The 15,897-nt window shown below is 48.9% G+C and overlaps 1 protein-coding gene across 1 annotated transcript in view; it reads right to left on the bottom strand.

Annotated features, from left to right (window-relative positions):
* Positions 1-15,897, bottom strand: part of LOC115116293 (WD repeat-containing protein 7) — a 261,967-nt gene that overhangs the window by 114,013 nt on the left and 132,057 nt on the right. The window contains exon 21 of the mRNA XM_065017127.1: positions 12,306-12,429. Within this exon, the coding sequence (XP_064873199.1) occupies positions 12,306-12,429 (124 nt within the window). The remainder of the gene's footprint in view (positions 1-12,305; positions 12,430-15,897) is intronic.

The raw sequence follows: 15,897 nt of genomic DNA on the forward strand, positions 1-15,897 counted from the left end.
CTAGCTTCTGCGCCGGAGTAGCAGGCAGTTTACTTTGGGCACGCTTTTCATCCGGACGTCAAAATACCGCACCCTATCCCAAATAAGTTTTAACAGGCTGGACACGACATTTTTAACAATGCTTTTTCTCTAATAAGAGCCCAGTTTCATAATATTACCATATATCCCAGCTGCTTGCCGTAGTTTTGAAATAATCACAAAAAAAGGCATTATTTTAGGGCATCTTTCACCCTGCCAGCTCCAATTAGTTCTATTGAGCACTGTGGCACCAGCCTTCCGAACGTTCTAATCCCAGTTTGTTGATTTGATTTGATTTGTTGTACTATGTCACAATGGCAGCTTCGTTATAGTTGGCAATGAGACCACCTCACGTTGTTTATAGTTCAAATGTAAACAACAAATTACTCAGAACTCTTGAGGTCATCCCATTGCTTACTATAGGGAAATATAGGTATGTCTGTCTATTTTGCCAAATATCTCGAAATGTGTATATTTAGATATTTTTCAATTCGGACACCATGTTAATCATGAGAATCTCATCTTTCGAATTATGTAAGGCTGGGCAGTGCATCTCGTTGTCATCAAACGCTAGACCAGAAATAGAAGTTTCCAGTTTTTTCCCCTACTTCCTCATTATGCAGAAATAAGCACACTTGGCACCATTGAGGTGCGGATGTTTACTTTCTACACAAGTTGTTAAGAACATATTGTAGTGTTAAAATAAAAAAAGGGATACCTTTTAAGGTGCCATTTAGGCTCATTGGAATTCTAAGCGCCCCTGCAGTCAAAACAGCCTCTGAGAACGATTGATGCTATTGGCTTGCGCTAGTGTTCCAGTTTAGCCAACGTTCTTCAGACGTTTTTCAGCCTTGGGTGAATTTTGACTCCTATTGTCCAGCCTACCTGCCCCATTGCATTGTGCCAACTGTAAAGTTTGGTGGAGGAGGAATAATGGTCTGGAGCTGTTTTTCATGGTTCGGGCCCCTTAGTTCCAGTGAAGGGGAATCTTAACGCTGCAGCATACAATGACATTCTAGACGATTCTGTGCTTCCAACTTTGTGGCAACAGTTTGGGGAAGGCCCTTTCCCGTTTCAGCATGAAATTGCCCCCTGTGCACAAAGCGAGGTCAATACAGAAATGGTTTACCGAGATTGGAGTGGAAGAACTTGACTGGCCTGCACAGAGCCCTGACCTCAACCCAATCGAATACATTTGGGATGAATTGGAATTCCGACTGCTAGCCAGGCCTAATCGCCCAACATCATTGTTCCCGACCTCACTAATGCTCATGGCTGAATGGAAGCAAGTCCCCGCAGCAATGTTCCAACATCTAGTGGAAAGCCTTCCCATAAGAGTGGAGGCTGTTATAGCAGCAATGTTCCAACATCTAGTGGAAAGCCTTCCCCGAAGACTTGAGGCTGTTATAGCAGCAATGTTCCAACATCTAGTGGAAAGCCTTCCCAGAAGAGTGGAGGCTGTTATAGCAGCAATGTTCCAACATCTAGTGGAAAGCCTTCCCAGAAGAGTTGAGGCTGTTATAGCAGCAATGTTCCAACATCTAGTGGAAAGCCTTCCCAGAAGAGTGGAGGCTGTTATAGCAGCAATGTTCCAACATCTAGTGGAAAGCCTTCCCCGAAGAGTTGAGGCTGTTATAGCAGCAATGTTCCAACATCTGGAAAGCCTTCCCAGAAGAGTTGAAAGCCAATGTTCCAACCAGAAAGAGTAGAGGCTGTTATAACAGCAATGTTCCAACATCTAGTGAAAAGCCTTCCCAGAAGAGTGGAGGCTGTTATAGCAGCAATGTTCCAACATCTAGTGAAAAGCCTTCCCAGAAGAGTGGAGGCTGTTATAGCAGCAATGTTCCAACATCTAGTGGAAAGCCTTCCCAGAAGAGTGGAGACTGTTATAGCAGCAATGTTCCAACATCTGGAGGAAAGCCTTCCCAGAAGAGTGGAGGCTGTTATAGCAGCAATGTTCCAACATCTGGAGGAAAGCCTTCCCAGAAGAGTGGAGGCTGTTATAGCAGCAATGTTCCAACATCTAGTGGAAAGCCTTCCTTCCCAGAGGAGTGGAGGCTGTTATAGCAGCAATGTTCCAACATCTAGTGGAAAGCCTTCCCAGAAGAGTGGAGGCTGTTATAGCAGCAATGTTCCAACATCATTTAACTCCATATTAATGCCCATCATTGTGAAATAAATGTTTGACGAGGAGGTGTCCACGTACTTTTAGTCATGTAGGGTACATTCCTCACAAATAAACTGGATAAAAATAAATAAAAAGAGAGAACTCACCGTTAACCTTTCCGTTAACATTTCTCCAATAATAACAAATAATTCAATGGCTATGTTTTCCAAGCCATATCAACAACATACTCCTCATAGGAATAAACTGGTTTCCATTTCATGCTCTTGTAAATTTTTACCTCCCTGTAAAAGGTCACTTATTCATTGCCTTAGTTTGGCTCTCCTCCCTCAACATGGCCTTGTGTGTGTGTGTGTCTCAGCATGGTCGCTTGTGTACACCATTGTGCATCAGTGACCTTTCCACTGTAACAGATCTGCTTAAGTGCAGAGGAAGTCTAAAGTTTACGAGAGGAGAATTAGCAGCAGGTAGGACATCTAGCTAGCATACACTTAGAGGCATAGAGTACTGTAAATATATACATACATACATCTATCTGGATTAGAACCACACGTTGTATAGATACATAGAGCCATCTGGATGAGAACCGCATGTTGTATAGATACATACAGCCATCTGGATTAGAACCACACGTTGTATAGACACATACAGCTATCTGGATTAGAACCACACGTTGTACAGACACATACAGCCATCTGGATTAGAACCACACGTTGTATAGATACATAGAGCCATCTGGATTAGAACCACATGTTGTAGACACATAGAGCCATCTGGATTAGAACCACACGTTGTATAGATACAGAGCCATCTGGATTAGAACCACACGTTGTATAGATACATAGAGCCATCTGGATTAGAACCACACGTTGTATAGACACATAGAGCCATCTGGATTAGAACCACATGTTGTATAGAGACACATACAGCCATCTGGATTAGAACCACATGTTGTACAGACACATACAGCTAGCTGGGTTAGTATGGTAGTGTGTGGTGAGTCAATTCTAACCCAGGTCTACATAGGATCTGTCACATTCTCCCTGCCTGGACCAAACCTCTGTATAAATGCTGCCAGGCCAACAGTCATGTAGCAGGGCAGGCAGGCAGAGAGACCAGAGACCCGTCCCAGAGCGCTTTGGGGAGGTAGAGAGACCCGTCCCAGAGCGCTTTGGGGAGGCATAGAGACAAGAGACCCGTCCCAGAGCGCTTTGGGGAGGCAGAGAGACCAGAGACCCGTCCCAGAGCGCTTTGGGGGGGCAGAGAGACCAGAGACCCGTCCCAGAGCGCGTTGGGGAGGCAGAGAGACCAGAGACCCGTCCCAGAGCACTTTGGGGAGGCAGAGAGACCCGTCCCAGAGCGCTTTGGGGAGGCAGAGAGACCCGTCCCAGAGCGCTTTGGAGAGGCAGAGAGACCCGTCCCAGAGCGCTTTGGGGAGGCAGAGAGACCAGAGACCCGTCCCAGAGCGCGTTGGGGAGGCAGAGAGACCAGAGACCCGTCCCAGAGCGCGTTGGGGAGGCAGAGAGACCCGTCCCAGAGCACTTTGGGGAGGCAGAGAGACCCGTCCCAGAGCGCGTTGGGGAGGCAGAGAGACCAGAGACCCGTCCCAGAGCGCGTTGGGGAGGCAGAGAGACCCGTCCCAGAGCACTTTGGGGAGGCAGAGACCCGTCCCAGAGCACTTTGGGGAGGCAGAGAGACCCGTCCCAGAGCGCGTTGGGGAGGCAGAGAGACCAGAGACCCGTCCCAGAGCGCGTTGGGGAGGCAGAGAGACCCGTCCCAGAGCGCGTTGGGGAGGCAGAGAGACCCGTCCCAGAGCGCGTTGGGGAGGCAGAGAGACCAGAGACCCGTCCCAGAGCGCTTTGGGGAGGCAGAGAGACCAGAGACCCGTCCCAGAGCGCGTTGGGGAGGCAGAGAGACCCGTCCCAGAGCGCGTTGGGGAGGCAGAGAGACCCGTCCCAGAGTGCGTTGGGGAGGCAGAGAGACCCGTCCCAGAGCGAGTTGGGGAGGCAGAGAGACCCGTCCCAGAGCGCGTTGGGGAGGCAGAGAGACCAGAGACCCGTCCCAGAGCGCGTTGGGGAGGCAGAGAGACCCGTCCCAGAGCGCGTTGGGGAGGCAGAGAGACCAGAGACCCGTCCCAGAGCGCGTTGGGGAGGCAGAGAGACCCGTCCCAGAGCACGTTGGGGAGGCAGAGAGACCCGTCCCAGAGCGCGTTGGGGAGGCAGAGAGACCCGTCCCAGAGCGCGTTGGGGAGGCAGAGAGACCAGAGACCCGTCCCAGAGCGTGTTGGGGAGGCAGAGAGAGGAGCGCTGCAGAGGAAAACGAAAAGATATCCGATTCACTGACCCCTGCAGAGGTCAGCCGCCACAACTCTCTCAATTCAATTGAAGGAGCTTTATTGGCATGTGAAACATGTTTACATTGCCAAAGCAAGTGAAATAAATAAACCAAATTTAACTCCCCCTCCCCCCTCTCTCAATCTCTCCCCCTCCCCGTGGTAACACTAGACTGAGCAGCAAGGGTCCGTTGCCATGGCAGCTGTTCCCCAGAGCCACCAGTGTCGGTCCCGTCAGTGTGGCCTGGTGGCTCCACTGTTGTGTACATGGCACAACCCCTCTCTTCCAGGACCACACACAGCAGCACAGATCAGAGGAGAAGCTGGGTGGATGTTGGGGATAAAGATATCCTCTGTGGGCTGGATGACGAAATGTAGAGAGGGATGGACGGATGGGAGAGAGGGATGGAGGGAAGAGGAGGATGCCTCCCTGGGGGGGTTCCACTCTGCATTAATTATTCAGCCCGGGAGGCAGGCAGGCAGATAAGCCGTTTCTAACTTCAGCCTCCATGTCTCCATTTCTGAAAGTCACAAATACGGTGGTGCCTTCGGGAAAGTATTCAGACTTTACCAGATTTAATTATGTTACAGCCTTATTCTAAAACGTATTCACTAAAACAATATCCTAAGCAATTTACACACAATACCCCATAATGACATCACAATGCCCCATAATGACATCACAATGCTCCATAATGACATCCCCAAGACTCGAAATTGAGCTAAGGTGCGTCCAGGTTCCATTGATCATTCTTGGAATGTTTCTACAAATTGCAGTCCACCTGCAGTAAATTAAATTGATTGGATATGATTTGGAAAGACACACTCACCGGTCTATATAAAAAGGTCCCACCCGTTGACAGTGCATGTCAGAGCAAAAACCAAGCTATGAGGTCGAAGGAATTGTCTGTAAGAGCTCCAAGGCAGGATTGTGTCTCGAGGCAGATCTGGGGAAGGGTACCAAAACACTTCTGCAGCATTGAAGGACCCCAAGAACACAGTGGCCTCCATCATTCTTAAATGGAAGACTCTTCCTAGAGCTGGCCGCCAAACTGGGCAATCTGGGGAGAAGGGCCTTGGTCGGGGAGGTGACCAAGAACCCGATGGTCACTCTGACAGAGCTCCGGAGTTCCTCTGTGGAAATGGGAGAACCTTCCAGAAGGACAACGATCTCCGCAGAACTCCACCAATCTGGCCTTTATGGTGGAGACAATCAGACCACAAAAAAGATTATGTGGTCTGATGGAAGCAAGAATGGCATTCAGGACAAAGAGTTCAAACGTCTGTAAGAAACCTGGCACCATCCCTACAGGGAACCATGGTGGTGGCAGCATCCCTACAGGGAACCATGGTGGTGGCAGCATCATGCTGTGGGGGTGTTTTTCAACGGCAGGGACTGGGAGACTAGTCAGGATCGAGGGAAAGATGAACGGAGCAAAGTACAGAATGATCCTTGATGAAAACCTGCTTCAGAGCACTCAGGACCTCAGACTGGAGCTAAGGTTCACCTTCCAACAGGACAACGACCCTAAGCACATAGCCAAGACGACGCAGGAGTGGGTTTGGGACAAGTGTCTGAATGTCCTTGAGTGGCACAGCCAGGGCCCAGATTTGAAGTTCTCTGGAGAGACCTGGAAAAAGCTGTGCAGCAACGCTCCCCATCCAACCTGACAGAGCTTGAGAGGATCTGCAGAGAAGAATGGGAGAAACTCCCCAAATACAGGTGTGCCAAGCTTGTAGCTTCAAACCCGAGAAGACATGATGCTCCAATGGCTGCCAAAGGTGCTTCAACAAAGTACTGAGTAAAGGGTCTGAATACATATGAAATGTGATACTTCATTTTATATATATATGTGTGTGTGTGTATATGTATATATATGTGTATATATATACATATACATATATATATATATATATATAAAGCAAAAACAGGTTTATATAAATGTTAGGAAATGTGTATATATATATATATATATCGGGTGTAGATTGACGAGAGAAAGAAATATTGAATTAATTTTAGAACAAGGCTGTAACGTAACAACGTGGAAATCAAAGGGGTCTGAATATTTTCTCAAACTGCTGAAGAGAGACAATTCAATGGCCTGTATTTATATCTATATCTATTATAACATCTATTATAACATTATAATCTATTTCTCAAACTGCTGAAGAGAGACAATTCAATGGCCTGTATTTATATATGCACAACATCTTGTGAAGGCACACCGTGGTATTTCACCTAATACAGTTGAAGTCGGAAGTTTACATACACCTTAGCCAAATGCATTTAAACTCAGTTTTTCACAATTCCTAACATTTAATTCTAGTAAAAATTCCACGTCTTAGGTCAGTTAGAATCACCACTTTATTTTAAGAATGTGAAATGTCAGAATAATAGTAGTGATTTATTTCAGCTTTTATTTCTTTCATCACATTCCCAGTGGGTCAGAAGTTTACATACACTCAATTAGTATTTGGTAGCATTGCCTTTAAATGGTTTAACTTGGGTCAAACGTTTCGGGTAGCCTTCCACAAGCTTCCCACAATAAGTTGGGTGAATTTTGGCCCATTCCTCCTGACAGAGCTGGTGTAACTGAGTCAGGTGAGAGTACAGTATACTGAGACTATTCTCACTTTTCAGTCCTGTTCTATAGGATTGAGGTCAGGGCTTTGTGAGGGCCACTGTACATACCTCAACTTTGTTGTCCATAAGCCATTTTGTCAACTTTTGAAGTATGCTTGGAGTCATTGTCCATTTGGAAGACCCTACCAATGTGTATAAATTACCTAAACTAACCTGTACCCCAGCACACTGACTCGGTACAGGTACCCCCCTGTATATAACCTCACTACTGTTATTGTGATACTTTAGTCTATTTGGTAAATATTTTCTTAACTATTTCTTGAACTGCACTGTTGGTTAACTTCCTATGGCTGGGGGCAGTATTGAGTAGCTTGGATGAATAAGGTGCCCAGAGTAAACTGCCTGCTACTCAGGCCCAGAAGCTAAGATATGCATAATATTAGTATATTTGAATAGAAAACACACTAACGTTTCTAAAACTGTTTGAATGATGTATGTGAGTAGAACAGAACTCATATGGCAGGCAAAAACCTGAGAAAAAAATCCAACCAGGAAGTGGGAAATCTGAGGTTTGTAGGTCTTTGCCTATCCAATACACAGTGTAAAATTTGGTCCGATTGCACTTCCGAAGGCTTCCACAAGATGTCAACAGTCTTTAGAACCTTGTTTCAGGCTTCCACTGTGAAGGGGGAGCGAATAAGATCTGTTTGACTAAGAGGTCTGGTAGAATGCCGTGAGCTAAGTCTCGCGAGCGGCCGTGAGCACGAGCTCTGTTCCTTTTAATTTCTAAAGACAAAGGAATTGTCCGGTTGGAATATTATTGCAGATTTATGATAAAAATATCCTAAAGATTGATTCTACACATCATTTGACATGTTTCTACGAACTGGAACTGTTGTCTGAACAAAGTGCCTGCGCCTTGTGAATTTGGATTTGTGAACTAAACGTGCGAACAAAAAGGAGGTATTTGTACATAAATTATGGACTTTATCGAACAAAACAAACATTTATTGTGGAACTGGGATTCCAGGGAGTGCATTCCGATGAAGATTAAAATTAAGTGACTATTTATAATGCTATTTCTGACTTCTGTTGACTCCACAACATGGCGGGTATCTGTATGGCTTGTTTTGGTGCCTCAGCACTGTACTCAGATGATTGCATGGTGTGCTTTTTCCGTAACGCTTTTTTGAAATCTGACACAGCAGTTGCATTAAGGAGAAGTATATCTTTAATTCCATGTATAACACGTATATTTTCATCAACATTCATGATAAGTATTTCTGTAAATTGGATGTGGCTCTCTGCAAAATCACCGGATGTTTTGGAAGCAAAACATTACTGAACATAATGCACCAATGTAAACTGCGATTTTTGGAAATAAATATGAACTTTATCGAACAAAACATACATGTATTGTGTAACATGAAGTCCTATGAGTGTCATCTGATGAAGATCAAAGGTTAATGATTAATTTGATCTATTTCTGCTTTTTGTGACTCTTCTCTTTGGCTGGAAATGCTGTGACTTGCAGCTGACCTAACAATCGCATGGTATGCTTTCATCATAAAGCCTTTTTGAAATCGGACCCTATGGTGAGATTAACAACACGTTTATCTCCTGCACTTTCACTGGCTGTTGTCAAATCGATCCCGTTAACGGGATTTCAGCCGTATGTTAAGGGCTTGTAAGTAAGCATTTCACGGTAAGTTCTACACCTGCATTCGACGCATGTGACAAATACAGTTTGATTTGATGTCACAGAAGATGTTTATTGCCTTGGCTCTCTGATCGTTCACAGCAGCGCTGATATCTAGGCTGATTTTTTTTGTGTGCTCTAGGGCAACGGTGTCTAGACGGAACTTGTATTTGTGATCCTGGCAACCGGACCTTTTTTGGAACACCATTTTTGTTTGTCTTACTGAGATTTACTGACAATCTGTGCAGAAGATCTAGGATCTAGGAACTGCTATAGGCCCTCGGTTGGTGACAGAAGTACCAGATCATGAGCAATCTAATAGGGTGAGCCAGACTGTTCTAGTGCCCTCATCAATTAATTTATATACTCTATATGTTGATGAGGGTGGGGCTCAAGGTGCATCCTTGTCTCACCCCATGGCCCTGAGGAAAGAAACATGTATTTTGCCCATTTTAACATTTTATAATGTTGCATGTTTTTCCCCCAACACTTTCCATCAATTTATATAGCAGCCCTCACACCAAATGTATATAGCAGCCCTCACACCAAATTTATATAGCAGCCCTCACACCAAATTGAGTGAAAAGCTTTTTTGAAATCAATAATCATTAAAGACTTTGCTTTTGTTTTTGTTTGTTTGTTAATTAGGGTGTGCTGGGTAAATACATGGTCTTTCGTACGGTAATTTGGTAAAAAGCCAATTACATTTGGGGGGGGGATTAATATATATATATATTTGTAATTTTTTATATTGGATAAAGGTAGAGACCCAAAGCTAAAAAAAAAAGAATATATATATATATTATATATATAGATATATATAGATATATATATATATATTTTTTTTTAAATTTAACCTTTATTTAGCTTGGCTAGTCTAATTATATCATACACAAGTTGAGGAACAATAGAAGAGTTATGTTTAGTGAGTTCCAATTGTTAGATCCATTGGATTCTTCATTGAGTTGATGGCTGACTTGCTGTTCCTTCTTTTTCCGTAGCGTATTTCTGTAATGTTGTAGTGTTTCACCATAGTGAAGGTGTGTTTACTCATGTTTTCTAGGTCTGTGTGTTTCTGGTTGGAATAGGTTTCCACATGCACTATATATAGTACCAAAGTAGTGCACTATATATAGTACCAAAGTAGTGCACTATATATAGTACCAAAGTAGTGCACTATATATAGTACCAAAGTAGTGCACTATATATAGTACCAAAGTAGTGCACTATATATAGTACCAAAGTAGTGCACTATATATAGTACCAAAGTAGTGCACTATATATAGTACCAAAGTAGTGCACTATATATAATACCAAAGTAGTGCACTATATATTATATAGTGAGAACGTCTGTCTGAGCCTCATTACTTTGTCTAATGTATTTAGCCAGTAAATACACCCTGATCGTAGGGTCAGGCTAAATGTTGGAATGGGGCTAATGCTTTGAGAGGCACGGCCACTCACATCACATAGCGGACACACACACACACACACACACACACCTCAACAAGATATTCACCTCTATCAGGGGATGGATCAGCAGCTCAATAACACAGTACACTTTCAAAACACCACTGTGACACTCCCACACTGCCTTCCCATGCATCGTGTGCGTTTGTCCCACACGCTGTGACGTCAGGGCGTATGGCAGACATCAACTCAATGAAGAATCCGGTGTCGCCGTGACGTCAGGGAAGCGGCGTCGCCGTGACGTCAGGGAAGCGGTGACCCCGTGACTTCAGGGAAGCGGTGACGTCAGGGAAGCGGTGACGTCAGGGAAGCGGCGTCCCCGTGACGTCAGGGAAGCGGTGACCCCGTGACTTCAGGGAAGCGGTGACTTCAGGGAAGCGGTGTCCCCGTGACGTCAGGGAAGCGGTGACCCCGTGACGTCAGGGAAGCGGTGACCCCGTGACGTCAGGGAAGCGGTGACCCCGTGACGTCAGGGAAGCGGTGACGTCAGGGAAGCGGTGACCCTGTGACGTCAGGGAAGCGGTGACCCGTGACGTCAGGGAAGCGGTGACCCCGTGACGTCAGGGAAGCGGTGACCCCGTGACGTCAGGGAAGCGGTGACGTCAGGGAAGCGGTGACGTCAGGGAAGCGGTGACGTCAGGGAAGCGGTGACGTCAGGGAAGCGGTGACGTCAGGGAAGCGGCGTCCCCGTGACGTCAGGGAAGCGGTGACCCCGTGACTTCAGGGAAGCGGTGACTTCAGGGAAGCGGTGTCCCCGTGACGTCAGGGAAGCGGTGACCCCGTGACGTCAGGGAAGCGGTGACCCCGTGACGTCAGGGAAGCGGTGACCCCGTGACGTCAGGGAAGCGGTGACCCCGTGACGTCAGGGAAGCGGTGACGTCAGGGAAGCGGTGACCCTGTGACGTCAGGGAAGCGGTGACCCCGTGACGTCAGGGAAGCGGTGACCCCGTGACGTCAGGGAAGCGGTGACCCCGTGAAGCCTGGCTTCTCTTGATTCTGCCCACTATCAATAACATCTGACCTGGTGACCAGGAGCTGTGTGAAGCCTGGCTTCTCTTGATTCTGCCCACTATCAATAACATCTGACCTGTGTGATCAATACAGGAGCTGTGTGTAAAGAAACACAAATCCCTCTCCCCACACACACATCTCTCCCCACACACACATCTCTCTCCCCACACACACACACACATCTCTCTCCCCACACACACACACACATCTCTCCCCACACACACACATCTCTCCCCACACACACACATCTCTCCCCACACACACACACATCTCTCCCCACACACACACATCTCTCCCCCACACACACACACACACATCTCTCCCCACACACACACATCTCTCCCCACACACACACATCTCTCCCCACACACACACATCTCTCCCCACACACACACATCTCTCCCCACACACACACATCTCTCCCCACACACACACATCTCTCCCCACACACACACATCTCTCCCCACACACTCTCCCCACACACACTCTCCCCACCCACACACACACACATCTCTCCCCACACACACACATCTCTCCCCACACACACACATCTCTACCCACACACACACACACATCTCTCCCCACACACACACATCTCTCCCCACACACACATCTCTCTCCCCGTCTCAACGCCCACGCCGTACCACAGAAGCTCAATTCGAAGGCTTCGATCAGCTGCTCACAATCCATTATTTTGTTCCGTGTTCTGGTACATTTCTTTGGTTCTTCGTTGTTTATAATAAGAGCTCACAACCCCTCTATCCCACAACTTTTGTTCTGACGGACAAACAGCACCTAGGAAATACGTGTTGTAAAGAACTGAGAACACAGTAAAACAGATAAAGGAAAGGCAGCTCTGACTGAGGTTGGATATAGAATATGACTGACTGAGGTTGGCTATAGAATATGACTGACTGAGGTTGGCTATAGAATATGACTGACTGCCCACTGATGTTATAGACTGTATCCCCGCCCGCACACCCGCACCCCCGACCCCACACCCAGGCCCCACACCCGGCCCCATCCCCGGCCCCACACCCGGCCCCGCCCGCACATGTAAACTTACGTGAGCTGACTTGATCCACGTACTGGGGCAGGTAGGGGGCCCACAGGTCGATGGTGTCCTTCCTGCCGGACTGACCAATCCTCCGCAGCTCAGCCAGGAGCAGGGCCTGGGCCGCTTCTCTCACCTAGTGGAGAAAGACCCAGGATGTTAACATCAGTAGCTGACAACAGAGACATCCCAACAGGAAGGACACCAGTCAGTCTCTGTGAACAGGAGAGAAGGCTAGAGAGTGAACAGGAGAGGAGGGTAGAGAGTGAACAGGAGAGGAGGGAAGAGAGTGAACAGGAGAGGAGGGAAGAGAGTGAACAGGAGAGGAGGCTAGAGAGTGAACAGGAGAGGAGGCTAGAGAGTGAACAGGAGAGGAGGCTAGAGAATGAACAGGAGAGGAGGCTAGAGAGTGAACAGGAGAGGAGGGTAGAGAGTGAACAGGAGAGGAGGGTAGAGAGTGAACAGGAGAGGAGGCTAGAGAGTGAACAGGAGAGGAGGCTAGAGAATGAACAGGAGAGGAGGCTAGAGAGTGAACAGGAGAGGAGGGTAGAGAGTGAACAGGAGAGGAGGGAGAGAGGAACAGGAGAGGAGGCTAGAGAGTGAACAGGGAGGAGGGAGAGGAACAGGAGAGGAGGGTAGAGAGTGAACAGGAGAGGAGGGTAGAGAGTGAACAGGAGAGGAGGGTAGAGAGTGAACAGGAGAGGAGGGAAGAGAGTGAACAGGAGAGGAGGGAAGAGAGTGAACAGGAGAGGAGGCTAGAGAGTGAACAGGAGAGGAGGCTAGAGAGGAGGATAGAGAGTGAACAGGAGAGGAGGCTAGAGAGTGAACAGGAGAGGAGGCTAGAGAGGAGGATAGAGAGTGAACAGGAGAGGAGGCTAGAGAGTGAACATGAGAGGAGGCTAGAGAGTGAACAGGAGAGGAGGCTAGAGAGGAGGATAGAGAGTGAACAGGAGAGGAGGCTAGAAAGTGAACAGGAGAGGAGGCTAGAGAGGAGGCTAGAGAGTGAACAGGAGAGGAGGCTAGAGAGTGAACAGGAGAGGAGGCTAGAGAGTGAACAGGAGAGGAGGCTAGAGATGGAACAGGAGAGGAGGCTAGAGAGTGAACAGGAGAGGAGGGTAGAGAGTGAACAGGAGAGGAGGGAAGAGAGTGAACAGGAGAGGAGGCTAGAGAGTGGAGAGGAGGATAGAGAGTGAACAGGAGAGGAGGCTAGAGAGTGAACAGGAGAGGAGGCTAGAGAGTGAACAGGAGAGGAGGCTAGAGAGTGAACAGGAGAGGAGGGTAGAGAGTGAACAGGAGAGGAGGGTAGAGAGTGAACAGGAGAGGAGGGTAGAGAGTGAACAGGAGAGGAGGGAAGAGAGTGAACAGGAGAGGAGGGAAGAGAGTGAACAGGAGAGGAGGCTAGAGAGTGAACAGGAGAGGAGGGAAGAGAGTGAACAGGAGAGGAGGGAAGAGAGTGAACAGGAGAGGAGGGAAGAGAGTGAACAGGAGAGGAGGGAAGAGAGTGAACAGGAGAGGAGGGAAGAGAGTGAACAGGAGAGGAGGGAAGAGAGTGAACAGGAGAGGAGGGAAGAGAGTGAACAGGAGAGGAGGGAAGAGAGTGAACAGGAGAGGAGGGAAGAGAGTGAACAGGAGAGGAGGATAGAGAGTGAACACTAACCCCTCACACAGCTCCACTAACCCCTCACACAGCTCCACTAACCCCTCACACAGCTCCCCTAACCCCTCACACAGCTCCCCTAACCCCTCACACAGCTCCCCTAACCCTAACCCCTCACATAGCTCCACTAACCCTAACCCCTCACACAGCTCCACCAACCCTAACCCCTCACACAGCTCCACCAACCCTAACCCCTCACACAGCTCCCCTAACCCCTCACACAGCTCCCCTAACCCCTCACACAGCTCCCCTAACCCCTCACACAGCTCCCCTAACCCCTCACACAGCTCCCCTAACCCCTCACACAGCTCCCCTAACCCCTCACACAGCTCCCCTAACCCTAACCCCTCACACAGCTCCACTAACCCCTCACACAGCTCCTAACCCTAACCCCTCACACAGCTCCCCTAACCCCTCACACAGCTCCCCTAACCCCTCACACAGCTCCCCTAACCCCTCACACAGCTCCCCTAACCCCTCACACAGCTCCCCTAACCCCTCACACAGCTCCCATAACCCCTCACACAGCTCCCCTAACCCCTCACACAGCTCCACTAACCCCTCACACAGCTCCCCTAACCCTAACCCCTCACACAGCTCCCCTAACCCCTCACACAGCTCCCCTAACCCTAACCCCTCACACAGCTCCCCTAACCCTAACCCCTCACACAGCTCCACTAACCCTAACCCCTCACACAGCTCCACTAACCCTAACCCCTCACACAGCTCCCTAACCCTAACCCCTCACACAGCTCCCTAACCCCTTACACAGCTCCACTAACCCCTTACACAGCTCCCCTAACCCCTCACACAGCTCCCCTAACCCCTCACACAGCTCCCCTAACCCCTCTCACAGCTCCCTAACCCCCCTCACACAGCTCCACTAACCCTAACCCCTCACAGCTCCCCACCCTAACCCCTCACACAGCTCCCTAACCCTAACCCCTCACACAGCTCCCTAACCCTCACACAGCTCCCCTAACCCTAACCCCTCACACAGCTCCCCTAACCCCTCACACAGCTCCCTAACCCTAACCCCTCACACAGCTCCCCTAACCCTAACCCCTCACACAGCTCCACTAACCCTAACCCTCACACAGCTCCACTAACCCTAACCCCTCACACAGCTCCACTAACCCTAACCCCTCACACAGCTCCCCTAACCCTAACCCCTCACACAGCTCCCCTAACCCCTTACACAGCTCCACTAACCCCTCACACAGCTCCCCTAACCCCTCACACAGCTCCCCTAACCCCTCACAGCTCCCCTAACCCCTCACACAGCTCCACTAACCCTAACCCCTCACACAGCTCCACCAACCCTAACCCCTCACACAGCTCCACCAACCCTAACCCCTCACACAGCTCCCCTAACCCCTCACACAACCCCTCACACAGCTCCCATAACCCCTCACACAGCTCCCATAACCCCTCACACAGCTCCCATAACCCCTCACACAGCTCCCCTAACCCCTCACACAGCTCCCTAACCCCTCACACAGCTCCCCTAACCCCTTACACAGCTCCACTAACCCCTCACACAGCTCCACTAACCCCTCACACAGCTCCCTAACCCCTCACACAGCTCCCCTAACCCCTCACACAGCTCCCATAACCCCTCACACAGCTCCCCTAACCCTAACCCCTCACACAGCTCCCCTAACCCCTCACACAGCTCCACTAACCCCTTACACAGCTCCACTAACCCCTTACACAGCTCCCCTAACCCTAACCCCTCACACAGCTCCACTAACCCTAACCCCTCACACAGCTCCCCTAACCCCTCACACAGCTCCCCTAACCCTAACCCCTTACACAGCTCCACTAACCCTAACCCCTCACACAGCTCCCCTAACCCCTCACACAGCTCCCTAACCCTAACCCCTCACACAGCTCCCCTAACCCTAACCCCTCACACAGCTCCACTAACCCCTTACACAGCTCCCC

This window comes from Oncorhynchus nerka, linkage group LG4 (assembly GCF_034236695.1).
Source record: "Oncorhynchus nerka isolate Pitt River linkage group LG4, Oner_Uvic_2.0, whole genome shotgun sequence".
In the NCBI taxonomy this organism is placed as follows: Eukaryota; Metazoa; Chordata; class Actinopteri; order Salmoniformes; family Salmonidae; genus Oncorhynchus; species Oncorhynchus nerka.